The sequence below is a fragment of the Artibeus jamaicensis genome, unplaced genomic scaffold (assembly GCF_021234435.1).
Source record: "Artibeus jamaicensis isolate MK-2021 breed Jamaican fruit bat unplaced genomic scaffold, CSHL_Jam_final contig_851, whole genome shotgun sequence".
Taxonomy (NCBI): domain Eukaryota; kingdom Metazoa; phylum Chordata; class Mammalia; order Chiroptera; family Phyllostomidae; genus Artibeus; species Artibeus jamaicensis.
In genome coordinates this window covers 9,482,202-9,506,918 of record NW_026521986.1, presented here as the reverse complement: position 1 = coordinate 9,506,918, position 24,717 = coordinate 9,482,202, and the positions used below count along the sequence as shown (strand labels likewise).

The 24,717-nt window shown below is 49.9% G+C and overlaps 2 protein-coding genes and 1 pseudogene across 4 annotated transcripts in view; all 3 read left to right on the top strand.

Annotated features, from left to right (window-relative positions):
* The first annotated feature begins 1,822 nt into the window (after nt 1-1,822).
* On the top strand, nt 1,823-2,381 carry LOC119059084 (mitotic-spindle organizing protein 1-like). Its single transcript, XM_053673205.1, has 2 exons — nt 1,823-1,878; nt 2,150-2,381. Exons 1-2 carry the CDS (start codon nt 1,823-1,825, stop codon nt 2,379-2,381), a joined length of 288 nt encoding a protein of 95 aa, XP_053529180.1.
* A 7,166-nt stretch (nt 2,382-9,547) lies between these two features.
* LOC119059082 (40S ribosomal protein S25-like) lies at nt 9,548-9,925 on the top strand (annotated as a pseudogene).
* A 14,095-nt stretch (nt 9,926-24,020) lies between these two features.
* Nucleotides 24,021-24,717, top strand: part of ACTN1 (actinin alpha 1) — an 86,747-nt gene continuing 86,050 nt past the window's right edge. For 2 of the 3 annotated variants that reach the window (XM_037158637.2, XM_037158639.2), the window contains exon 1: nt 24,021-24,435. In XM_037158637.2, the coding sequence (XP_037014532.2) occupies nt 24,331-24,435 (105 nt within the window). In that variant the 5' untranslated portion in view covers nt 24,021-24,330. The remainder of the gene's footprint in view (nt 24,436-24,717) is intronic. The other variant, XM_037158636.2, reaches the window with a different exon arrangement.

The window sequence follows — 24,717 nt, the reverse complement described above, 5'->3', positions numbered from 1 at the left end:
ACCCTGCACTTCATCACCAGAAGCCCATGTGGATGGCAAACCACTTCCTGAACCCTGGCTTTCCAAGGCGAATGGAAACTCTGAAAGGGACCACATCTTGTATTTCCCAAGCAACCAGCAAGGGCTCCTACGGAAACACCCTCAGGCAGAATTGTTCACAGCACGCAGTGTGGCTGAGTGAGTCACCCCTCCCAAAGAGATGCTCCCGTTAAGCCAGCCACTCCACTCCAGTCAAGGCCTGAGATGAGCACCGGTAAGCCAGCGTTTCCACCCCAGGCTGCCCAGGAGGGAATGGCAGGGGTGGGGGTGGGTGGAGAAGAAGGCTTTGAAGTCCTGAGGCTCCACCCACCCAGACCAGCCAAATCAGGATCTCCGGGGCTGAGGCCCAGGCACCAGCATTTCTCACAGGGTGTCTTTCAGTGCCACTTGAGGGTCTTTGTGTTCGAAGACCAGAGTGTGTGTTTCAAATTCAGATTTTAGGCATAAACCCAAAACAAGACGAATCAGACCCTGGGGATGGGCCCCAGGAGTCTACACTTCTAACCCCTTGCTGAGGGGTTTCTTTCTTTTTATTTTCTTATTACTATTTTATTTGTACAGTGAGGTGCAGGAAACCAGAGTGAGGAGCAAGCGGGCCCAGCATTTGGGTGCACCTGGGCAGGTCCAGGAGGTGGAGGTGGAGCAGCCTGGGAGAGAGGAGAAGGCACCTTCGCTGGAGGAGGGCTCATTTCAGGGGCCAGGCAGGTGGGGTGTGGGGAGGAGCTGGGAGGCTCCTCGGGAGAGGTGGGACTGCATTATGCTCATCCCTTTAAGGATGCTTCTGTAACTTCTCAGCTCAGGCTGGAAAGACTGGTGCAGGGACTCACACCATCCTCCAGGGCAACTGGCCTCGGAGCCAGAGGCTGTGGGGCGGGCTTTCAGTCCAGGAAGGCTCCTGGAGCTCTGGCTCCTAGTCCAGGGACCTGATGGGACTGTCCCTAGGGCTGCAGAGACCCAGAAATGGGAATGAAAGAGGCCAGGGTCTGACTGGCCTTCAGGACAGACTGAGGGGTTCCTGGCAGCCAGACACAGGGCCACAGCCATGGCTCAGGTGACCCTGCAACCATCCCTGAACTGGGTCTGGCTTCAGAACTTTTGGCTTCTCCAAAAGCAGCTCTGAGGGAGGACAGAGAGCAATGGACTGGCAGGGAGACCTGTCAGGAGGCCACTGTAGTGGGTGGGAGCTAGGGGATGAGCTTCGGAGGTGCTAGGAGCCGTGGATTCCAGAGCGGCTGTTGTATACTGAACATGGGGCTAACAGACTTGATAATGGAATGGAGGCAGGTGTGAGGAATAAGGGGGTAAAAGAGACTCCTAGGTTCTCCAGGTGAGCTTCTAGGTTGGCCGCACCGCTGGAGGAAGGAAGATAAGAATTCTCTGTCAGGCACCATAGGGGAGATGTCGTGTGAAGCGCTGAGTCCCGAGCTAGAGTGGGGGTCAGGGAGGGGAGGTCAGGCTGAAGACACCCACTTCAACGGCTTGTAGATGGAGCTGACAGCTGTGGGACAGATGGGATCCCTGGGGACACTGGGAAGGGAGGGGCAGGGAGTGAGCACTGAGCCCTGGTTCTCCACCTGGGAGAGGTCTGGGGAAGGAGGCCGAACCAGCCCAGGGGACTGAAGAAGAGGAGCCACAAGGCGAGAGTGAACCAGGCGAGTGGGGCGAGCGGCCAAAGGGAGCTCAGACAGGCAGGGATGGGTGAGGGCCTCCCTGGGCCAAAAGCTACAATCCAAGGTAAGCTAGGGACCCACCCCAAAATGTTTAGATTGACAAATTGGAGGTCATGGTGACCTTGACAAGAGAGCTTCAGCAGGGTGGCCGGGACTTAGGCCTGATAGAGTGAGGACAGGAGTGAATGGGACCTCGAAGGTGCGAGGACAGACAGAGACAAATCAACACGAGGAATGTTTACAACGGAATGGAGAAATGGAGCCACAGATGAGCCTGTGCACCTGCAGAGAGAAGAAGGAGAATCCTGCGGTCACTGCTGGGAGGGGTCAGAGCTGCAGAGCAGAGAGACGGGGCACTGCTATGTTAGTGGCGCAGCCCCAGGTGTTCTCTGAGATCGGAAGGAAAGAGAGAGCAGGGATACTCCCTCTGCGTCCACCAGGGCAAGCGGTAGCAGCGGCGGGGCAGCGGCAGTGGCAGTGAATCTGAATGCGGGGGTGGTGGATGTACTACTGCTGGAGATTTCAAGAATTTTGAATACCGGCTTAGATGAGGAGACCCTGTCCATTTGTGTATGGCTTTGTGAACAGGGAATTACCAGAGCTTTATCATCAGTTATAAGGGAACTTCTCAAGGCTACCGAAGCACTAAAGGCTGCTGAAAATATAAGCTGACTTTCCGGAGAAATCCTAATAACATGTAAGCACCGCAAGAGGATTTGAAGGTTGCCTTGTGGTCAAGAACGTACAGCAAAATGACTGCCCGCAGCAGTGTAGCAACATTTTTTTTTAAGAATTATAAAACCATAGCTTTATAGATCAATGAAAAGCAGCTTACTCAGAGAACTATCAGATGTGTTTCTGTCACATCTTACTTTTCGAAACAACTCCAATGTTCTGGCATTATTACAGGGCTCATATTTACATGTTCTTTATTTTTAGATCTGATACTTCAGTTTCGAAGCGGTCTGCTGATCAGATGGCACGTCTGCTGTGCCGGGTTGAGGAGGAGCGGAGCCCATTAGGAGCAACGTACTAGTTACGACTCGCTGACATTTCCATGATAAACTTTAAATTGTTCATGCAGAATAACTGCATTTATGTTTCACTGGAGTGAAGGTTGACAGAATTTCAACCACCATTTGTGAATTTTGATTTAGAGTCATTACATATATCAGAATCTTGTTTTTTCTTTTTTAAGGGCACAGAACCCACTTCTTATAATCTGCTCTTCAACAAAAAAATATTTAGTTTTTAAGCATAAAGTTTGTCTGGCAGTTAATAGTAGGAACCAGATCAATTTTCTACTGGTTGAAAAATAAAACTTTTAGGAACTTAGACTTTAAAAGTAATGATAGTACCTAGCATAGTATTGTTTGTCATTTTAATCATTTAATGGGAATAGTAATTAAGAATGTTTTTTTCCCTTAGTTTTCTACTCCATAATTAAACAAGAAGTCCCTCCAACCCCCAGTGTTCTGGAGGCTTCTGGAGACCCCGCCCACTTGGCCAAGTTTATGTTTTGGTGGAAACTCAATGTTTCCATTGTCTGACTTGAGAGTGTTAAATTATTCATCCTAATTAACTAGGGCACACAGACTCTCTCCCAAGGATTTTCTTTACCTCTTCTTTGTTGGAGAAGCCAAGAATGAACAGGGTTTAGAGGGAGGGTAGATTGCCTTCCATGCAGTCCCTACATCTGAAAGGCAGCCCCTCTGCTGGACGAAATGACAGCCAGGGCAGCCCCAGGCTGGCCAGAGCTCCCTCACGGGCCTTTCTCAGAGGCTGCAGAGCCAGTCAGAGCTGTACCTTTGCAGAAGCAGCCGCCAGGGTTCCAACGTGAGTCTAATAACATCCTTCCCTGACAGGTCAGGTGGTGCTTCCAGGAACGCCTGTGCATCCCCTCAGCTAAGATGTGCGTTCCCACTGCGCGCCTGGTGGTTTGTGGGGAGGGAGCCAGTCTCGGCGCGTGGCCACGGCAGCCTCTCAGAGGTGGTGACATCTGAGCTGAGACTTAAGTGGACATTCGACCATGAGCGCCTCTAGGGGAATGGGGTTCCAGGAAGAGGAAACGAGGGGAAAGATGCGTGTGGTGACGAGCTTGACTATTCAAGGCGACTATTCGGGTGACAGGACCGAAAGTTATAGACATTTTTATGACTTAATATATGTTGCTGAATTGTTTTCCAAAAGGAAGAGATAGAAGATCATGCGTCCAACTGGGAACAGTCATTAGCCCTGGGGCTGGAATCCAGAGTTGACAGAATGGAAGAAGGGACTTCAAAGTTTCCATCTTCAGCATCATTTGAATTTTGTACTGAGAATATATATCATTTTTATAATTTAAAGTGACCTAATGTTTTAGAACATTGGTAATAAGCAGGTGGTAGATGTAGCATTTTAGTGTTTTAAATATATATATGTGTTCTATAAACTCCCTTGTATGTATGAAATATTTCACGCTAAAAATCTTAGTTTTACCAACTGTATTAATTTATCTACCACCGGGTAGCTCTAAATGTGACAGTTGGAACTCATACACACAATGATTGATGATTATTACTCTAACTTTTTGTTTTTTAATCTGGGTGTAGATTCTGGTTTGCTCTGATGGTAGAAAAGCCACTTTATCCTCTGTAAGTTTCAGGGGTGCTTTTGTTTGTTTGGTTTTTTAGAGAGAAATATCAATGTGAGAGTGAGAGCAACATTGATCGCTTGCCTCTCCGTTGCCTCGCTGATCAGGGACCAAACCCATAACCCAGGCACGTGCCCTGACCAGGAATCAAAACCAAGACCTTTCGGTTTAGGGGACAACACTCCAACCAACCGAGCCACGCCGGCCATGGCTGTAGGTTTCAGCGTTTGGTCACATGAGAAAAAAGATGTGACTAACCTCTCGATTTACTAACAGAATTTTTCAGGGAATTAAATAAAATAGTTACGGGGAAGGCACTGCACATTTTAAAATGCAACAGAATAGAACAGAGGAAAGAGAATCAGGAAGGAATTTTTATCTGGAATGAATTCCCACATCTTACTAAAGTCAGCAGCTTCTCAATGCTGGACATTCCCATTCACCCTGATCTTTCTAGTCTCTAAATTCTGTATCGGGTATTCTTTTTTTTTTTATTTTTTAAAGATTTTATTTATTGTTAGAGAGAAGGGAAGGGAGGGAGAAAGAGAGGAAGAGAAACATCAATGTGTGGTTGCCTTTTATGCTGCCCATACTGGGGACCTGGCCCACAACCCAGGCATGTGCCCCAACTGGGAATCGAACCAGTGACCCTTTGGTTTGCAGGCCGGCACTCAGTCCACTGAGCCACACCAGCCAGGGCTGTCTCAGATATTCTCAAACCTAAAGCTACACAACATGACACTTTAACTTTTTGGACTGCAGAAATGACGGCCTCCCCAATAGGAGGGTCCAGGGCAACCATGATGTCCTGATGTCGGGATTTTAGGCATTAGTGCGCAGGTAGAGGAGAGGAGATAACTCAGTATCTTTCCAGATACGAAAGTGACAGGTGTGAGTTGGGTGTGTTGGGAAGAGCTTCACATTAGGTTGAGTCTGGGTATTTCCATGACTAGCTCCAAACATGTCAAGTCTCTTTATCTTCCTGATTGCAGTTTCTTGAGCTGTGGAGTTGAAGAAATGGGGCTGTGAAAATTACCCTGCTTGCTTCTTTATGGTCATTTAGGGATTTGGTGAACCAATGTACTTTAAATAAAAAAACTTTAACCTTGGTAAGGCTTTGCAGAATAAACTCTCATTACATAAAACCATGGAGATTCTTGGGGCTATTTGTTACTGCCGCACAACCCAGCAGCTCCTGGCTAACGCAGAATGTGAGTCTAAGTTTTCCCTCCTCTGGGAGAATAATACCTGCTTCACCTAGTTACAGCAAAAGATTGAATGAGAAAGTGTGTCAAGCTCTTAGCTCAAAGTTGGCTCCTGCAATGAGCTCACTAAACAATTGATTCTTGCCCTCCCCTAGCAAGATGGTCACTCTTGGCAAAGGCAGACAAGGCTGCCTGACCAGACCTTGCCACGGACCCCAGGGGCATAGCAGTGAGGTCATAGTTCCTCCTCAGGGAAGCAGACACACCGCCCTTATTAAGCAGCGGGCACCGGTGGTTCTGTCTCTCCACACTCCCCAGCTCTCTCCGGGGCAGTAATTAGCAGCTGTCGAGAGACGGGGCACTGACAGCCTCCGGCATCCACCTTCCCCACCTTCCCCACCTTCCGTTTGCAGCAAGCTGTGGCAGCTCCACTTCCCCAACACTGCCACCGACTGGGGCGAGTGCAGGAGCCGGATGCTTGGAGGGGGAGCCTTCCCGCCTCATTCGCCATAAACCGGCCCCTCGGTGCCAAGCAGCACAAAAACCTTGGGAATCTCAGCATCCCTCAGCGACTTTGAACCTCACCGGGTCCACGTCTGGGCTCCAACGACAACAACACTTAGAAGGTAAACACAAAAATAATAACAAAACCCTGAGCTGTGGGTGCCTTCTATCTTATTTTAGGTAAAGTTCAATGAAATGGAGGTGGTGGTGTTAGAAGCAAAACGTGAACATGAGAGCTCGATATGGAGAAGCAAAACCCGTACAGAGAAGCTCCTCGGCCTCCTAACGATGGGCCGGTTTGTCAGAGGTGTGGCTCTGCGTGGGGGCTTTGCGACCAGGCCGACACTTTCGGCTGCATTAGGAATGTAATTTCTTGAATCCCACAGGAGGGACAGAAGAGGTTAAAGAGCCCATAGAAATTTAAATCAGGGCCATAGCACTATTTTCCAGAGCCAGTGACAGAATTGCTCACTGGGACACCTTCACCATCAATAACCCGTGCCCCCCCCCCCCGCCATACACTCACACATAGACAAACACACACACCCGTCCAGTGATGGGAGAGGAGCTTAGGAATGCTTGTGGACTAATTTTTGAAGACTCAAAAAAATTTCTAGTCTACTCTCAAAGTCTAGGCCTGGCCGTGGACGGCCCCGGTCCTACGTCAGAGCCTCTGCTGACCCACAGAAGCTGCGGCCAGCCGAGTAACACACTGTCCCAGACAGTTCAGGAAAATGGAGCCTGCTCCCCACGCTCCACCTTATGAGAAATAGATGGCTCCTTTCTGACTTGGCAAGCACCTCCAGGAATCCATCCCTGTCCCTTCTTTGTTCCAAAGCAAATGCTTGCCTTGGCTTGTGCTCTCGTGTCCAGACAGGCTCCACAGGAGGGGGGCTCCTGAGGCAAGGACCTGGGACAGGAATGGAACGCAACACATAGACTTACACGGGAGCTGTGAGCAGAGCAGTGGGACGGCTCTCACGCAAACATCCCAGACGTTCACGTGCACATTCCCTGTGTCCTTCAAAACAGCCACCTAGCCAGGTTATAGATTTACCTCAGCAGTGACAATAGTAACAGGGTATCAACCTTCATGGAGCATTTGCCAAATGTTAGGCTCTATAAGAGCTTTCTAAGTAGTTCCCACTTGATCCTCACAGTCCTGTGAATAGATGAAGAAATTGAGGCTCAGGGAGATCAAATCTTGTCACTACTGGGTGATAAAGCTGGGAGTTGAACCCTGGCCCAAAGCCCTCTCCCCTCCAGGGTTAGAATGACCTCAGAACTTGGAATGAATGCTGTCCCATCAGATTCTGACCAATGGTGCGAGGCTTCACCTTCACTCAGCTTCCACCGGGAAAACCAGCAACTTGCACATTCTTTCCTTACGTCACTGAAATCGTGAGGCACGTGGGTGACTCTCACAGCTGGGCTAGGGAGGAAGCAGGGTGCTCAACAGTGAAGGAACTTGCAGTAAGAGGTGCTGCAATAACTCTTTGGGAATGGCTTTGATGTTTGGAAGCAGCCAAAAGCTGTCTGGAGCAAAGTCTTCTAAACTAGGTAATCCAGCTGGGCAAAATTAGATGTGTTCACTATAAATTAACACAAGACCGAGCATCCTGTGTGGCTCACAGGCTGGTCATGAAGGCAAGTCCCAAAGAGGCATTTCAGGAATGGTTAGAATTTTTTTTCTAAACTTGAACCCAAATCTGCCTTCTTGTAACTTGCTCCTGTGGCTCCACTTTGAATCGTGTAGCCACGTGGTATGGGCCTCACCATTGCCTCACTCCCCACCCTACTCCACCCTAAGAAGCTTCCTTATCTGGTTGCCCAGCCAGCAGATTCCGAGCAGTGAATTAGAGAAGATCAACATGCCTTTTAGAATCACCTGGGACAGTCTAACTTACCAGTTCCCGAGTTCTACACCTAGAGTCTAATTTTATAGCTCTGGCTTTGGGCATGGGCATGGCTGTTTTCTGAAGTTTAGCCAGTGACTCTGGCCAGGATTGAGAACCACTGTGTTCAGACGAGAATTTAAACCAAGGGGCTGGGTAGCTAGCCCAGCATGTCACAGAACCCACATTCCAGAGCTGGGCTTCAAGGCCCCATCCACCTTCCCTTCACTTTCTCTGGACATACCCACACTCCTGACCCATGTGGGGGATCCCTGAGTGTGGGGTCACAGCATGGGTGGTGTTGGGGTGGGTGATAGGACTTGGTGATCTCCGCAGTCTGCCCGGTTGGTTCTCAGGTGTTGCTCATCACCCCGGCAATGTTGGATTCCTTGGACAAAAGGCGTCCACGCGGGATGGGCTGTCTGGAATGCTGGGAAACTAGCCGTAGAGATGCTCAGGGGCTCCTGCACGCTGACCCTGCTTAGCCCCACGTGAGGACATGGCTGGGTGACGTGGAGTCGGGTCCAGAAGCAGGAGAGGCTGTGCCTGTGAACATTCTCTTGGCTCCCACTTAGAGGGTTAAAAAGCACATTCTTGGAACAGTGACATGAGCCCTATGTTAATAAGGTAAGAACTCCTACCTTCCAGTGAGATCCTGTATCCCGGGGATGGAGGACAGAGCCCCTCCTCACCTCCTTCAGATTGCTGAGGGCCAAACCAGCCTTGGACTGATACTGCCTAGTTTCTGAGATTTTGAATCCTCTTCTAACTATATCTGATCTAGCCTTATAGAGATTGTGTGTGTGTGTGTACATGCAACAGTACCCATGGGACAAAAAAGGACTGGCTGGACTCTTGACCCTGGCACTGAGACTGGTAGGAATGACAGGCTTCAAGGAATCAAGGCAGGGGTTGCCTCCTCTGTGGCTCGCCAGGGGACATTGTCCCCCTCACTGGCCAGGCCTTGCCTGGGTCCCTCTCTCTGTAGCCTTGCATTTCAGCCATTCTAGTTGTCCTTTTTCTTAACCCTGAATTTGCCCCAAATGCTCTGGTCCTGGCTCTCTGTTGGCTTTCTGCTACGACCAGAAACATTCATCTCCTTGCCACTTCCCTTCCCTTTTCTTCTCATGGTTGTCCTCATCCCCTTCCCTCTGCTCAAGGACACACTTCACCTTGGAAGCAACAGGAAGGAATTTCAGGCCAAGAACAAGGCACAGGCATAGTGATGACCTGATTGACCCCACCTGCACGCGTGGACTCGATTAGATTGCCTCACATGTTCAATTCATTTGCTGCATCCGCAGAATAACCTCATGGGATGGTTACTTTTATGGGTCAACTTGACTGGGCCACAAGTGCCCAGCTATTTTATCAAACAATATTCTGGGGGTTTCTGTGAGGGTGTTTTTGGATGAAATTTAAGCCCTGACCAGGTAGCTCAGTTGGTTAGAGCATCATCCTGGGTTGTGCCAAGGTTGCAGGTTTGATACTGTCTCAGAGGCACATAGGAAAATAACCGATGAAAACATAAATAAGTGGAAGAAAAAAGCGATGTTTTCTCTCTCTCAAATGAATTTTAAAAAATTTTCCTCAAGTTTTACAATGCCACCCAAGGACAACAAGAAGAAAGATGTTGAGAAATCGGCCAAGAGAGACATGGTCCCAGTGAACAAATCTGGGGGCAAGGCCCAAATGAAGAAGTGGCCCAAAGGCAAAGTTTGGGACAAGCTCAACAACCTAGTCTTGTTTGACAAAGCTATGCATGACAAGGGAGTTCCTAACTATAGCCTTGCTGTAACCCCAGCTGTTGTCTGAGAGACTGAAGACCACGGTTCCCCGGCCAGGACAGCCCTTCAGGAGCTCCTTAGTGAAGGGCTGATTCAACTAGTTTCAAAGCACAGAGCTCAAGTAATTCACACCAGAAACACCAAGTTGAGGGGTTGGGGGAGGAACGCCCCGGCTGCTGGTGAAGATGCATGAACATCAGGTCCCACCAGCTGTACATTTAAAAAAATAAAACTTTATTAAACCAGTAAAAAAAACCCCCAAAACAAAAAACATTTAGATCAATAGACTGAGTGAAGTAGATTATGCTCCTTCAGGTGGGTGGGCCTCACCCAATCAGTTGAAGGCCAGACTAGAACAAAAAGGCTGACCCTCCTTTGAGTAACAGATGATTCTTCCTGCCCAATGGCATTCAAACAGGATGTTGGCTTTTTTTCTGCAATTGGGCTTGAGTGAACTGAAACATTGGCTCTGCCTGGGTCTGGGGCCTTCTGGCCTCTGGCCTCAGCATTCCTGATTCTCAGGTCTTTGGGCTCAGATTGGGGCGACACCGTTGGCTCTCCAGTCTTCGGCTTACCTGCTTACCCTGCAGATCTGGGGACTTGCCCACTTCCATACTCACATGAGCCCATTCTTCCTCCTGTTGGTTTTGTTTCTCTGGAGAACCCCGACTGATACACCTCGCCTCAGAGATACTGCTACCATCCCGTGTTGCAGGTGGATAAGATGTTTCCGAGCCAGAGCCGCCACCACCCACTCTGGTGTCCCTGCGCTGCCCTGTCCGGCAGCGCTGTCTGGATCATGCTCACTCTAGCTCTGCGCTCCTCCTTCCCTCCTTCCCGCCCAGGTCTTTGTGCAGTCTGCAGCTCACCCAGTCCCGGTGGTAGCTCCATCCCCACTCCCTTCCCCACTGGGAGCACCACATGCCTGAATTTAGGATCTGTGATTCTTCCCCATTTCTTTCAAAGAGAGCTATTCAAACTGATATTCATGGGAGAGTTAAATACATTCACTGGCCTTTCCTGGTTCTACAGCAAATACTTCAGAACCCACATATTCCGTTTGGTTGTCAAGCCCCACCGTGGTTTTGGAGAGAAGGCTGTGTTTCCTGGAGACTGTCTTTCTGATCTCCATTTCTTTCCCCACCCCACTGTACATTGCTTTCTCACTCCAGATAATCTCTCCCTGCCTGTAGGTTTATTTCCAAAATAGTTCAGGTGTTTGGCCTGTGCATTTGGAACTGCCATGATTCCAGAATGTTTTGGAGATATCTAGGGAGTAGGCTAGCTTCTTCCTGACTTAGGCTGGGTGGTTTGATATGACAGCAAATGTATTCTAACTTTAGGATGCGGGAAAGAAAAGAAAAATAAAGGAGAGGCAAGAAAACAAAACCAGTAACCCAACAACCAAGCTGATAAGTACGTTATGGTAATAGTGCTGCAAGAATGGTTTGGAATTGCGGGTAATTTTACCTCCAGCCAACCAAGAGCAGGGGCACCGACAAGCCCAGCAAGCCATGTACCAACTACAAGATTGTATTCACCCAGCTTTTCTGTCCATCCTCAGTCTTTGAAAACACTTCAGCAAAGCTACTGTTAATGATTCTTCTTCCTTCTGAGCAGACAGAGGACGAGGTCAGTGAAGGCTTGCTCAGGGTTAAGCTGGGAGGCAAGACCTTTGAAGCCTGAACAACATCCTCCAGGAGGCTTCTCCTCAAGGCTGGGACCTGCCCACATGGGCCAAGCGGGGCCAACGTGGAATGAGGGGGAATGTGGAGGAGGGCTTTCTGGAAGGCAGGGGTGTGGAAGAGGGCCCTGAGAAAAGGCTTGTGGGAGGTGTCAGCAGGCCCCTGCAGTAAAGGCCCCAGAGTCCGCTAGCCCTCTGGCTAAAAAGAACCATTTAACTATGAGTTATTATCCTGGCTATTATCTGTGTCTATAATAACAGCCATAACAATGGATGCTGCAAAGGTCAGCCCAGGGGCTGCTGGGGCCTAATGCTTTTAGTAAGAGTTGGAGGCGGAAATGAGTTGATAAAATTTGTTGTTGATCCAAATGTGTCTCAGCTGGTGGAGGCGGTTGAGGCCTGCGAGAAAGTCCAGATGGAGTTAATCTTCTCCGGGTCCCAGGCAAGGGTGGCAGCTAAAATTTAACTAGAACACGTTCAAGGTAAGGCACTTGGAGTGAGAGCTCGTCTCAGCTTCCTTTCCGACACGGGCCCCGGGGGGTGGAGCCCCAGAGGCCGAGGCAGGCCTCAGAGAGTGGGATCTCACTCAGCTCAGGGCAGAGGCCCCCCACAGCCTCCAGAGCGAGCAGCCTGCCAGCTGCAGTGGGGCCCTGGGCTGTGGCCTCCTGAGCAGCTGCTGGACCTTCAGGGGTCTGGGCTGCCCCTTCCTGTCTCACATCAAATCCCACCTGGCACTGCTTGGTAAAATCTTAGCACCTCTACCTGTTCACCCTACATTAGAAAAGAAGGCTTTGAGCCCTGGCTGGTGTGGCTCAGTGGATGGAGTGCCGGTCTGCAAACAAAATGGTCGCTGGTTCAATTCCCCATCAGGACACGTGCCTGGGTTATGGGCCAAGATGGGGGAGTGCAAGAAGCAACTAGTTGATGTATCTCTCACACATTGATGTTTCTCTCCCTCCCCTCCTCTCTCTCTCTAACACAAAAAAAAAACAACAAAAAAAGGGAGGAGGCCTTGAAAGGTGGAGGGAACTCTTATGGTCACCCTCTTGATGGAGGCTGAGCCAAGACCGAAGTGGGAGGAGGGGGCTCGCTCCCAGTCGCAGCATTCCGCTCCATCTCATCTGCAGGCCCCGCCCACCTGGAGGCGGGCACACAGCAACCTGCAGCTCCGCCCCCTCCCCGGGCTGAAATGCATATGCGGCACTCACTAGATCTCGTGCACTATCACACTCAAGGGGTAACGGCATGGAGCTCGAAGTCGGACCTCAGTCATTTAGGGCCTCTGAGCCATTTCATCCAGAAAAGGGGTAACACTGATCCCAGGGCCTAACAGACAGTGAGCACCCCATGAGGCGGCTGTAAGGGTGGGCCGCGACCCCCGGAAGTCCTTGGTCTGTCGGGGGAGCCGGACTCATCAACAACTACGTTCAGCGCATATACACAGGTGGTTCAGGAGCAGAGGAAGGCATACCTAACTAAGTAGGGTGTACTAAAATTTGTCCTGCCGCTTAGCAGTTGGGCGATGGTAGTAAGCATGTTCCTCAGCCTCCCTAGGGGAGCCGATTCTTCTTATTCGTAAAATGGACTAATATAAAGAGCTCATACATTCAGGGTTATGGGCTTATGGACTGGACGGAATAAATATGAAGCGCCTAGCACTCAGTAGGCATCAATAAAGGAGAGTAATAAAAAGAGGCCCGAGAAATCTTCACAGGAGACATGTGAACTGGGTTTTGCAAGATGAACAGAACTTTTCAGGGAGAAGTTAGAACAGCGAGGACAAAGGCATGGAGATGTGGAAATGTGCGTTCCTGGGGAGGGACCAGCAGCCCGGGGTTGTGCAGCAGGGCTCCGCTGCAGAGTGGCAGAGAGGACTCTCGGAGTGACCTGTGCCGGGCCACGTGCCCGATGCAAAGTAGTCCGGACTTTTGGACAACCAGGGCCATTGGAGACTTTTAAGCTTAGGTAGGAAGGGATCGATCGGCATTTATAACATATGCTTTGTTAGCACTTCCTTGGTTTGGTCTATTTGTTTTGGCAAGAGCCGTATTGTACCAGTCATAATGCAACAGTGATAAATAAACTCCTGAATAGAGTCCTGAATATCCGGACTCTATTGGTTGCATGCGACAGAAAACCAAATTCAAACTAGGTGGGGTGGTTTCCAAAAACAGGTTCACAGGCTCTTTAATCCTCTTCCCTTCAAGCAGTGGAGCCCAACTTTCCTCCCGTTGAGCGCAGCATCGACTCAGTAACTCACTTCCAACAAAGAAAGTGAGGGGATGCGACGGCGCTGCAGGGGCGGAGCCATACCGGACTCGCCTCGCTGCTCGCTCAGACGGTTCATTCTGGGGGAAGTCAGCTGCCCTGTTCTGAGGACAACCGGCCTGTGGAAAGCTCACAAGGCAAGGAACTGAGGCCTCCTGCCCACGGCCACCCAGGTGAGCCAGGAGGGAAGCACATTTTTCAGGCCCAGTCAGGCCTTCAGAATCCTTGCCAGTATCTAGACCCAAATCCTGAGCCAAAACCATTCAGTTCAGGTCGCTCCCAAACCCCCTACCTACAGAAATGGTGAGATAATAAATGTTTGTTTCTTCCCAGGCACTAAGTTTTCCAGTAACCTGTTATGTAGTAATAGACAACTAATACACCAGCCAGCTAAGGCAAATAAAAGGAGGGGGCAGGGGGATTAATTGGTGCTCCTGAAAAGTCCAGAAGTGGTACAGCTTGGTGCAAGGGATCAATGACAAAAGAGGTTACCAGAACTCAGTTTCTTTTGACTTCTTCGATCTGTCTCCCTCTGCACGGGCTTTTAAACTCCGACTCCATGCGGTGGCTCCTGGAAACCCCAGGTTCATGTCATCCTCACTGCTGGGATCTCCAGGGGAAAAGACTGCCTCTGTCCCAGGAGTGCCGGCAAGAGGCTCCTTGTGTGTCACTCCTTCTGATTGGGCCCCATGACTACTCCTAAACCAACTGTTGGGCTCTGATTGGCCAGCCCATCATTAGCCCAGCCCTGGTGTTAGGGGTGGAGTCAACTCTATCCGTACAGCACTGGGACTGGGCAGGGGAGGTGCCTCCCCAGAGAAAAATCCTAGAGGATCAGTTGCTAGGAGGAAAACTGGTTGCCGGGCAGTGAAACAGTGTATATCTACTAAACCCACGTCTGTATTGAGTTTTTCTGTGTGTGTCTCGTGTGCATTATTCCACACTAGCCACCTGACTGGCTGTTCCTTTAATGCTTTTGCTTCTTCATCTATTTAGGTCTTAAATGTTACTTTCTCAAAGAAGACTTCCCTGAGCACCTCATTTGAAAAAAAAAAAAAAAAAAAACAATGTAACCTCCCTCTACTTCCTGCACTATTATGATTTATATGAAGAAATACATTAAGAAATATATGTTTGGTCTTTGTCTGCATTTCTGGCACGGAACTAAACCCTTGAAATTTGCTAAATGATAAGAGCAATAAAGATGCCTTGATATTTATAGCAAATGCCTTTCAGTCACACCTGAGTTTATGTTAATGAGCCGACTTGGAAAGCACCTCAGGGTGGGGGCAAGGGTGCCAGGCCTGTAGTTGGAGGGCCAGAACTTTCAGTCCCAGGGCCCTGACCCCAGGGGAGGGAAGAGGGGTTGGAGGGGGGAATCAATTACCAATGATGAATGATTTGATCAGCCATTTCTATGGAACGAAGCCTCCGTAAAACCCCAAAAGGACAAGGTCCAGAGACTGTCCAGATTGGTGAACATGTGGAGATTCTGGGACAGAGGTACCGGGTCCTCATAGCCACATGCATCCCTTCATCTGTTTCTGAATTATATCCTTTCATAGTAAACCCATAATCTAGTGAGAAAAACGGTTCTCTGAGTTTTGTGAGCTGCTCTAGCAATTAATCAAACCCAAGGAGGGTGTAGTGGTGACATCCTATAAATAGCCCATCGGTAAGAAGCACAGGTAACACCCCAGACTTGCATTGCAATTGACATCTAAGGTCTTATGAGACCGAGCCCTTAGCCCGTGGAGTCCGATGCTGTCTCCTGGTAGTAGTGTCAGGACTGGACTGTGCAACCCCCGGCTGCTGTCAGAGAACTGCGCGCGGCACTGGGAACAGCCACATATTGGGTCCCTGTACTCTCCGTCCCCCTTCCCTGCTTTATTTCCCCCCTAAACATTTTAATGGTGTTCTCATCATTTATTTATTCTAAGTCTCTCCCACGGAAATATAAGCCACACAAGGCAGGGATTTCTGTCCATTCTGGTCACTGCTACACCCTGTGTGCCCAGAATAGTCCCTGACACATGGTGTGCACTCAGTCAATAATGTCAGATGAGCCCTGGCTGGTGTAGCTCAGTGGGTTGAGTGCGGGCCTGCGAACCACGCGATCGCAGTTTGATTCCCAGTCAGGGCACATGCCTGAGTTGCAGGCCAGTTCCCGGGAGGGGACTCACAAGAGGCAACCATACATTGATGTTTCTCTCCCTCTCTCCTTCCCTTTCTCTCTAAAGGTAAACAAATAAAATCTAAAAAAAAAAAATAATGTCAGATGAATGAATGAATGTTCACAGCCATCCTGTGGAGTAGGTGGATGAAGGTGATTCTCCTTCTGTAATAAAGATGTGAAAACCTGAGAGAAGGATTCCACTAGCAAAATGATTAAAAAGGAAAAAAAATCACTTTAATTGTTGAGTGCTAATGAGAAAACAGCAGAGGGGAACTAATGCATTACAGTGTGTTCCCACCAAGTGAAGGTTAAATGGTGCCCTGACGAAGTGGTTCAAATAGAGAATGTGGTAGGAGAACTGAGTCATCCTCTGGCACATGGCAATGCAGGCGTCCTGGGCGTAAAGAGCCACCTGCTCTGGTGAGAACTTAAATCGTGCTGGGAGTAGCAGTTTAGTTTCAGCAAATAGCAACAGTCGCAGTTAAATTAATATGACTAATTTGAATCTTACTCGTCTTAAGTGTCTTTTAGAGAGAATTGTAAGCTTGTTTTGATCTTATTGTTGATTATAAATTTAAAACCTTAAGAAGTTTGTATCTAGTTGTTTTTTTTTTATGTCTTTGGACATTTAAGGAACATCAAAACAAAAATGAAGTAACTTTGTGAGAATTTGTATCCTTTCTAAAGGAATTTGCTTAGTACTGAAGACTGAGAAACACTGTCTCAGAAGAGTCGGCCCCTCCTGTCCAGGCTCAGAGTTTAGAGATCACCTACCTGGGCAGTACAGGACTCTCGTTTTTTTGCAGGTGAAGAACCAGTTCAGTGAGCTCAGGTCTTCTTACCTCAGGGCTTTTCCTCTGCCTCCCAGATAAGGACGCCTGCTCCCAAAATCCACCCCATTGTGTACAGGGGGGTGACCTGGGCAGGCCTGTAGGACTGAGCTTCTGTTGCTTATTGGGAGGGTTGGGTGGGGGGTGGAGCTGGGATTAATCAGACTCCCCTGCAATCGACTTCCCCAGCAAGGATTCTGCCTGCCAGCTCCCAAAGTGGGTGGTGGGGGAGGAGGCGCCTACTCACTGGAATTTCCCAGCTGTGATTTGGGAGTTTTTGCTCTGGTATTTGCTTGGAACTGGAGATAGGTGGGGGAGAGCTCCCCACCCTTCTCCCAGGGCTTAGGTTGGGTAGCTATTAGCTATGACTATCTCTTGCTCACAGAGCTGACCTCAGGGTAGCTGAGGTGGAGAGTTCTGAGCACCCTGCCTGGATTTGACCCTTGGAATTTGGAGCAGAGATATATGCAAAAAGCTGCGAAAGAGGGCACCAGACGTGCCTCGTTCCATGACCTGAGACCCGAGACCTGGGGAACAAGACCCTTTCCTGCCTCCTCCAGGCCTTTTTTACTACAGAGCTGGCAGGAAGGAAACTGCCCGCCGTCTTCTCTGCTCCCCTGACTGGCCCGGTGTGGGAAGGGCAGGGACTGGCCCAGAGACAAGCAGCCTTTCGCTGGTGCTGTTGGCCCAGGACTCAGGCCTGATGAGGGCTGAGACCTGATGTCTGGGGCATATGATGAGGGTGACAGCCGAGTAGCTTTCTCTGGCACTGGAGTTTTGAGAGGCCAGAGGACTTAGGAATGTTTCAGTGGACAGTGGCAAAGAACTGGGCTCCCACGGCCTCCCAGGGTTGCTGGGAGAAACTGAGGCACAGAGATGGAATTTGACTAAGTCATTTTTTATTCTGCAAATATCCAAGTGGGAAACCTATTACGTCTCAGGCCCTGTGATAGGCTGTGTGGGGAAAGGTGGGGATGAGACCACACGGGGACTTTAGGAGATAAAATGTGGATTCTTTTATCCACATTTTAGTAAATAGATAGAATTCTTTGCTTAGTAAAGCCATAGATAGAATTCTCTGCTTTACTCAGTTATAAATGGTTTGCTATAGGTGTCAGGGAGAGCGAGTTCATGGGTTAGATTGCTGTTGGGACTGGGAACACAACTGAGGTCTCTGGCCGTGTGAGCCGGAAACCCCCTAAAGCACAGTGACGGTCCCTCCCTCCCGGCCTGTGCAAGCCCCGCTGTGCTTTTAACTCTTAGGAAGAGCCCGCAGGGAGTCCATTACCATTAGGCTATGGTCAGAGGTTCAGGACCCCAAGAAGGAAATCCCCAGATCTCCAGACTGAGAGACCCTGCTGGTTTGTGTTTCCCCGCAGGGCCCTTACATGACCTGTTACACACGGCGGGGTGAGTAAAAGGGACTTACTGGCACCGGCATGGGGAGGAAGGGGTCAGGACTGTTTCCAGAAGACCCCTCCGGTTTCCTTCATGATCTCACTTCACTCCGCTTTGGCTGCTCACGTGACCTCAGGGATTTTTTTTTTTTTAAAAGAGTGTTTTTTAAGCTTTTCATTGAAAATTCATATGGAACAGACCTGCTTCAGCTTCCCAACAAAGCACACAAAACAGCCTCCCCAAACAGTCGTTCATGGAATATCTGTTGAGCATCTGCCACGTCTTCTAAGGGGGACGGGGCCACACCTTCCAGTTCGCTTTCGCACCTCAGTCCCCAAGCATGGCAGTAAGCATACGGCAGTTGGTTGGTAAATATTTGTGGAATAAACTAAATGTGGAGAAATTAATGTATGCTTGCTACTGTCCCTTATCTCAAGCAGCTAATATATTGAGAATCAATTGCTGTTAGAATCAATGACAGCAGCGATGACAATGGACAATAAGCACATGAAAAGAGTAAATCTCTCAAAAACAGACCACTATTCACCTATCTCTATGGCTAACTTTAATAAAAATTGTGTTTTTTAAAGATTTTATTTATTCATTTTTAGAGATTGGGGAAGGGAAGGAGAAAATCATCAATGTGTGGTTGCCTCTCACATGTCCCCACCCCCCCCCCACCCCGCACCTCAGGGACCTGGCCTGCACCCCAGGCATGTGCCCTGACTGGGAATCAAACCAGCAACCCTTTGATTCGCGGGCCAGCACCCAACCACTGAACCATACCAGCCAGGGAGAAAAATTATTTGTTTCTTACTGATTTTTTTTTATTATTAGAGAGAGAGAGTAAGGGGGGGGGAGGAGAGAAACACTGATTTGTTGTTCTATTAATTTATTTATTCATTGGTTGATGCTTGTATGTGCCCTGAATGGGTATCAAATCTGCAACCTTGGCATATCAGGATGATACTCTAAATAGCTGAGCTACCCGGCCAGGGCTACTGGCTAAATTTTTTTAAAAAATTGACAATACAGGGTGGTGGGAGGATACAGAGCAACTGAAATTTTTATACCCAGCTGCTTAGAGAGTAAATTGTTACAGCCAATTGGAAAAACTGTTTGGCAATACACACTAAAATGAAACATACCTACTGCATGACTCAACAATTCCATTCCTAGGTACATACCTACTGGGAATGAATGCACATGTTCACTAGAAAAACACGTAAAATGTTCATGGCAGCTTTATTTGTTGTAGCTCCGAACCAGAAGCAAAGAAAAAAAACCTATCGACAGGAGAGTGGATGAACTACTGAGGAGATGCTTATCAATGGAATACTACATAAGGGAAAACATCCCCAAACAACAAACAGACAAACAAAAAATTAGCTACTAATACAAGCTGCAACATAAACAAATTCATAGACATTAAATTGAGTGAAAATCCAGAAACCAAAGTGCACATACTGTACCTTCCATTTCTATTAAGTTAAAAAAATAAGTGCAAGTCCTACGTGGACTGGGAGTACAGACCAGGAAGGGGCACGAGAAACCCTGGTGCACTGGAGATACTTCACATGAGCACAGACGTGTGAAACTTCACTGAGCTACATGCCTGAGATGAGTGCACTTGATTCATGCATTTCACTGTGTTATACTAAAAAAAAAAAAAAGATGTTAAAAAAAATATGCATGTACCTCAGTATCCCTAAGAAATCAACACATTTAGTAACTGTTTCACTCTAGAAGGTGGTGTTAAGTAGGACTAACATCATGAGTGTGATGGTCACTCATGAGTCCTGGATAGGAAGGTTGGTCAACTCAGCAGCTTTGGTCCACCCCTCAGGGCCTCCTCCCTATTGAGAAGACAAGCTCATCAGCTATTGGCTCAACCCACTCTCTTACCCTCTTCCCACAGACTTATGGGCATCCTTGCTCATCCTTCCTTCTCCTCCCCACTCCAAGAATATGAGGGGCTTTCCTCTTCCTATTGGTCCATCTGTTAGCCTGCCTCCTTGAACCCACATGGTCCTGTCTACATGAGAACTTGGTGCTATCCTTCAACTTTCTTTAGCTTACATTTCCAAGCCTTTAATCTCAACTGAATTCTTCTCAGACTACAGAGATCTTAAGTTTCTTCTCTTCTTAAAAAAATTCCTCCTTTGAACCCAGTTCCTCCACTAGCTACTGCCCAATATTTTTCCCTTCTAGGTTCACTGTCTCCATTTATTGAGCTTCTATTAGCTCTTAAATTCACAGCTTTGGCCATGTCACTAAAATTCCACAATCAAAGGCCACCAGGGAATTTCCAATGGTCACATCCAAAGAATACTTGATGTAGCCAGTTCCTCTTACTTTGAAGGTTCACTACTTTGACTTTTACAACACCATGTGGTCCAGACGCTCCACGGTCCACTGGCCATTTACTTCCTCTCTGCCTCCCTCAGGAGTTCTGGTTCCTCCCACTCCCTGTTTAAGCACCGCTTTCCTGGGTTCTGTCCTTGGTCTTCCTCTCAGCTCCACCCAGGCACTCCTCATGCATGGTCTCATGGTGTCAGTACTGCGCCTGAACAGGTGACTCTCAAATCCCTGTTTTCCCCAAGGCTGGGGTTATGCAGTCAAGTTCCTTCTGGAGAGCTGAATCTGGCCATTCTCAGAGCACTTCAAGTTCAATGTGCTCAAACTCCATCCATGAGTCCACTCCCACACCTGAAAGTCTTTATATCTCAGTGGTTGTATTCCCACCACTCACCAGATCATTCAGACCAGAAACTGTGGTTAAGCCCTGGCTGGTGTAGCTCAGTGGATTGAGCACGGGCCTGTGAAGCAAAGGGTCATTGGTTCAATTTCCAGTCAGGGCACATGTCTGGGTTGCAGGCTAGGTCCCCAGTGGGGAACATGTGAGAGGCAACCACACACTGATGTTTCTCTTCCACTTTCTCCTTCCCTTCCCCTCTCTCTAAAAATAAATAAATGAAATATTTTGTTAAAAAAAAAAAGAAACTGCAGTTAAAGCAAAGGTTCTCAGCCTCGGTATTTTGGGCCAGATCATTCTTTCTGGTGGGAGACTGCCTTGTCTACTGCAGGACGTTTAGCAGTGGCCCTGCTTTCATTCTGCTGGATGCTAATAGTCGCCTACCAGTTGAGACAACCAAGAATGACCCCGCACATTGCCACACATCCCTGCGAGGGGGCTGTCAGACTAATCCAGGGTTGAGAACCACTGGGTTAAAACCGTGGGTTTAGCAGCTACATGTGCCTGTGTAACTTTGGACTAGTTGGCTAGCTCTTGGGGACTTAGTTGGTTTTCTCTGTAAGACACAGATGATTCTCATTTCAGGGGCAGAGCTTAAATAAAGTGATACAGGTAAAGTGCATGGTCTGTCCCTATTGGACATTTGCTGAGGGCAACAAAGATTCCTCTTTCTCATCCTCACCTCCAGACTCCTGGGCTTCTCAGTTGTATCTCCTAAGTCTATCCATTGTTCTCCATTTGCTGTAGACTCAACCACCAGCGAATTCATATGTTGAAATCCTAACCCCCAGTGTGATGGTATTAGGAGAGGTAACAGTCACAAGAGCACAGCCCTCACAAATGGGATTACCGTCATTATAAGGAGCCGCCAGAAAGGTCGCTGCCCCTTCTGCCACAGCGGGATGCAGAGAGAAGATGACTATCTATGAGCCAGGAAGCAGGCTCCCATCAGACACTGGACCTGATCTTGGACTTCCCAACCTCCAAAAGTGTATGAAATACAAGTTTGTTGTTTAAGCCACCCAGTCTATGGTACTCTGTTACTGTAGCCCAAAAGGACTAAGTGTTTTCTATCTGGATTATTGCAACAGCTTTGCAACTGAGTGTCACAGCTTCCAGCCAGCCTCATTCCCCTCAGTCCCACACTTTGCTTGGTGCACAAGCCCTTCATGGTCTGGCTGCTGTCCACATCTGCAGCTCCGCCTCTTGCCCCTTGAATTTCTAGTCTAGCCACAATGAAATGGTAGGCATTCCTTTCACACCATGCAGTTTCTGCCCCCATGTATTAGCTCACACTGTTCCTTCTGCCTGGAATAACCTCCCACACTCCTCTTTGTCTGGCTGACTCTTGTGCTTAAAGACTCATGTCAATTTCCCTCCTCCAAAAAGTTTTACCGGGCGCCTGGTTTCCCGGGCTGGGCTGGGCGTCCCTCCGCGCCCCCACAGGCAGATCTAGGTCCTTGCGCTGGGTGTTTGTTTCTGTGTCTGTTTGTCCTGGGTGGCACAGAGGCAGAGGGCGTGTCTTTCCCATTTCTCCGGAACACGCAGCACCTCCCTTGGCACAAACGGTGCTCAGCGATATTTATTGAGTGAATAAGTGGATAAAGCAGCATCATTACCCTCTATGTAGGTTTAGAGCCATAGTTTAGCGGCAGTTATAAAATCTCCTATAAATCTGCGGTCCCTGCGGCTCAGGAGAAGTGTGCTTTCTCAGTCAGGGCCTTGTGGCAAGCACAGTGCTGACGGGTAACACTTGCATAAGCATGGGTGGTCCACGCATGAGGCAGGGAGCACGGATATCTGCTTACAGTAGCATCAGCCGGCCCTCTCTGAGAGTCAGAGGCACTTTCTTCACCGTTTACATCTGCGGCCTTTCGGGGATCCTAATTCATGGCTCTTCCTGTCAGTGAATTTTCCTCCAACGCCTTCCTTCACCTCTGGACTGTCGCTGTTGTGTTTGTTTTTGCAGTTGACGCAGTCATCCCTCGGGGCCACAAATATACAAATTAAGCACCATTCTGTGTATATGCTTTTGCAGGTCTACTTGCTGGGTCCCTCCCCCCACCCCCACCTCTTAGGAGCCCACTAGGATGCATGCCTGCCTCTCCCACGTGTCTGTCTCTCTTGGGCAGGTGTTTAGACCCTCCTCTTACTAGGTCCGAGGAAAGAGGCGCAGGCAGGCACTCAGAAGTTAGAGGTGTTTATAGTCAGTCTTGCCCTCCTTCCTCCTCCAATAACAATAAGCCTTTGTCTTTGGCATAAGGTTACAGGGTTGGCTTCTGGAGTCCTGAGAACTTGCTCAATCCCTTTTCAAGCTGAACTCTTGGCGCCTCAGTCTCTCCATCTTCCAGGTGTGCGTGGTGGGGCAGAGGCCGGAGGAGTGGGGTAGGTACATCAGTCAAGGCCCTTCCTTCCAGTTTTTAAGATGCAGCCGGGGTGCGTAGCTCCGGGTCCACCAGCCCACCGGGGCTGGCAGGGCATCCCGGGAAGTTGGGCGAGGTAGTTGCCTCCGGGAAGCCTCGTGGCTTAGCGGTGTCCTGAGCCCAAAGACGGGCGGGAAAGGACCCTGCGGCGAGGCGGGAAAACTGTGTCCTCCGAGCTCACTCGTCTGGCGCGAAACCTGGCTCCCGGAGGGCAGGGGTCAGCCGGATCAGGCAGGGCGGGGTGGGGAGTGGCGGCAGCGGAGTCAGGAAATTCCTTTCCATTCCCGCATTCCCCGCCCTTTTCCTTGGGTGTCCATCTCTCCGAACTCTGGGAAACAGAAAATGAAATGCTAATTTGGGTTCCCTCACGGCCCTTTTCCAGTCCCTGGCCACCTGGGTTTGGAGCGCGCGTGGGAGCGCAATAACGCCGGCGCGCCGGAGTTTGAGACCTTCGGGCGGAGGGGAGTGTGACCAATCCCTGGAGGCTCCTGCAGCTCGGTCCCTGAGCTCTGGGAGGCGTCCCCCAGCTTCTGCCCCGTGTAGCTTAAGGTGGTGTCACATGAGCCTCGGGGCAGTGGGAACCTCGGGAGTGGGCGGGGGCGTGCGCGCCGGGAAGTCCACCTATATGCGCCGTGGCCCAGCTGACGGATGCCAGGAATTCCCAATGAGAGGCGATGGGGGGGAAGTTTGGGCAACTCGGCCTGGCCAATGGAGAACCTAGGGAGGGCTCTCTGCCCCTTACCCCCGCCCCTGCCGCCTGGCTCCCGCAGCGCAGGAGTGTCTGCCCGGCTCAGTGTGCGTGGGGATTAGGTCCAAGCGCCCGCCCTGAGGCAGGCAGTTCGCGAGCTCAAGCAGCTGCTGCCGACACCGCCGCCAGCAGCAGACTTCGCGAGCAGCGCCGCGGCGGAACAGGGCGCAGGGGAGCTAGCCCGGCCCCGCCAGCCCAGCCCAGCCCAGCCCAGCCCGGCCTGACTCCCTCCCCACGCCGGGGCAGCAGCAGCCGCCGCCGCCGCTGCTGGGAGAAGGTGGAGGAAGAAATCCAGCCCTAGCACGCGCGCACCATCATGGACCATTATGATTCCCAGCAAACCAACGACTACATGCAGCCCGAAGAGGACTGGGATCGAGACCTGCTTCTGGACCCGGCCTGGGAAAAGCAGCAGAGAAAGGTCAGCAGCTGCCCCTGCCCGCCGCAGCCCCCGGCCCCGGCCAGCTCCGCCCGCCGCGCTAGCGGCTTCGGGCTGGGAACCGGTTCCCGGCGCGCACGAACGGGGGCGGGGGATGCGCGGCCGCTGCTAGGTGGGGTGTTGGGTTACAGGCGCGGGGCAGAAGGCGGAGCGCCCCTGCCTCAGAGCTTGCGAAGGGGGAAGTGGGGCCGCCGGCAGGCGGGTCTCCCTGGGGCCGGTGACTTGTGTCGCCCGGCTGCCTCCGCACCAGTCCCGCGTGGGCAT

Bases quoted from the DNA above. Each gene is read 5' to 3' on its own strand.
- LOC119059084 (XM_053673205.1), top strand. From the start codon at position 1,823: ATGGTGACCTTGACAAGAGAGCTTCAGCAGGGTGGCCGGGACTTAGGC. The intron at 1,879-2,149 runs GTGAGGACAGGA...TGCGTCCACCAG, and splicing joins CGGGACTTAGGCCTGATAGA to GGCAAGCGGTAGCAGCGGCG.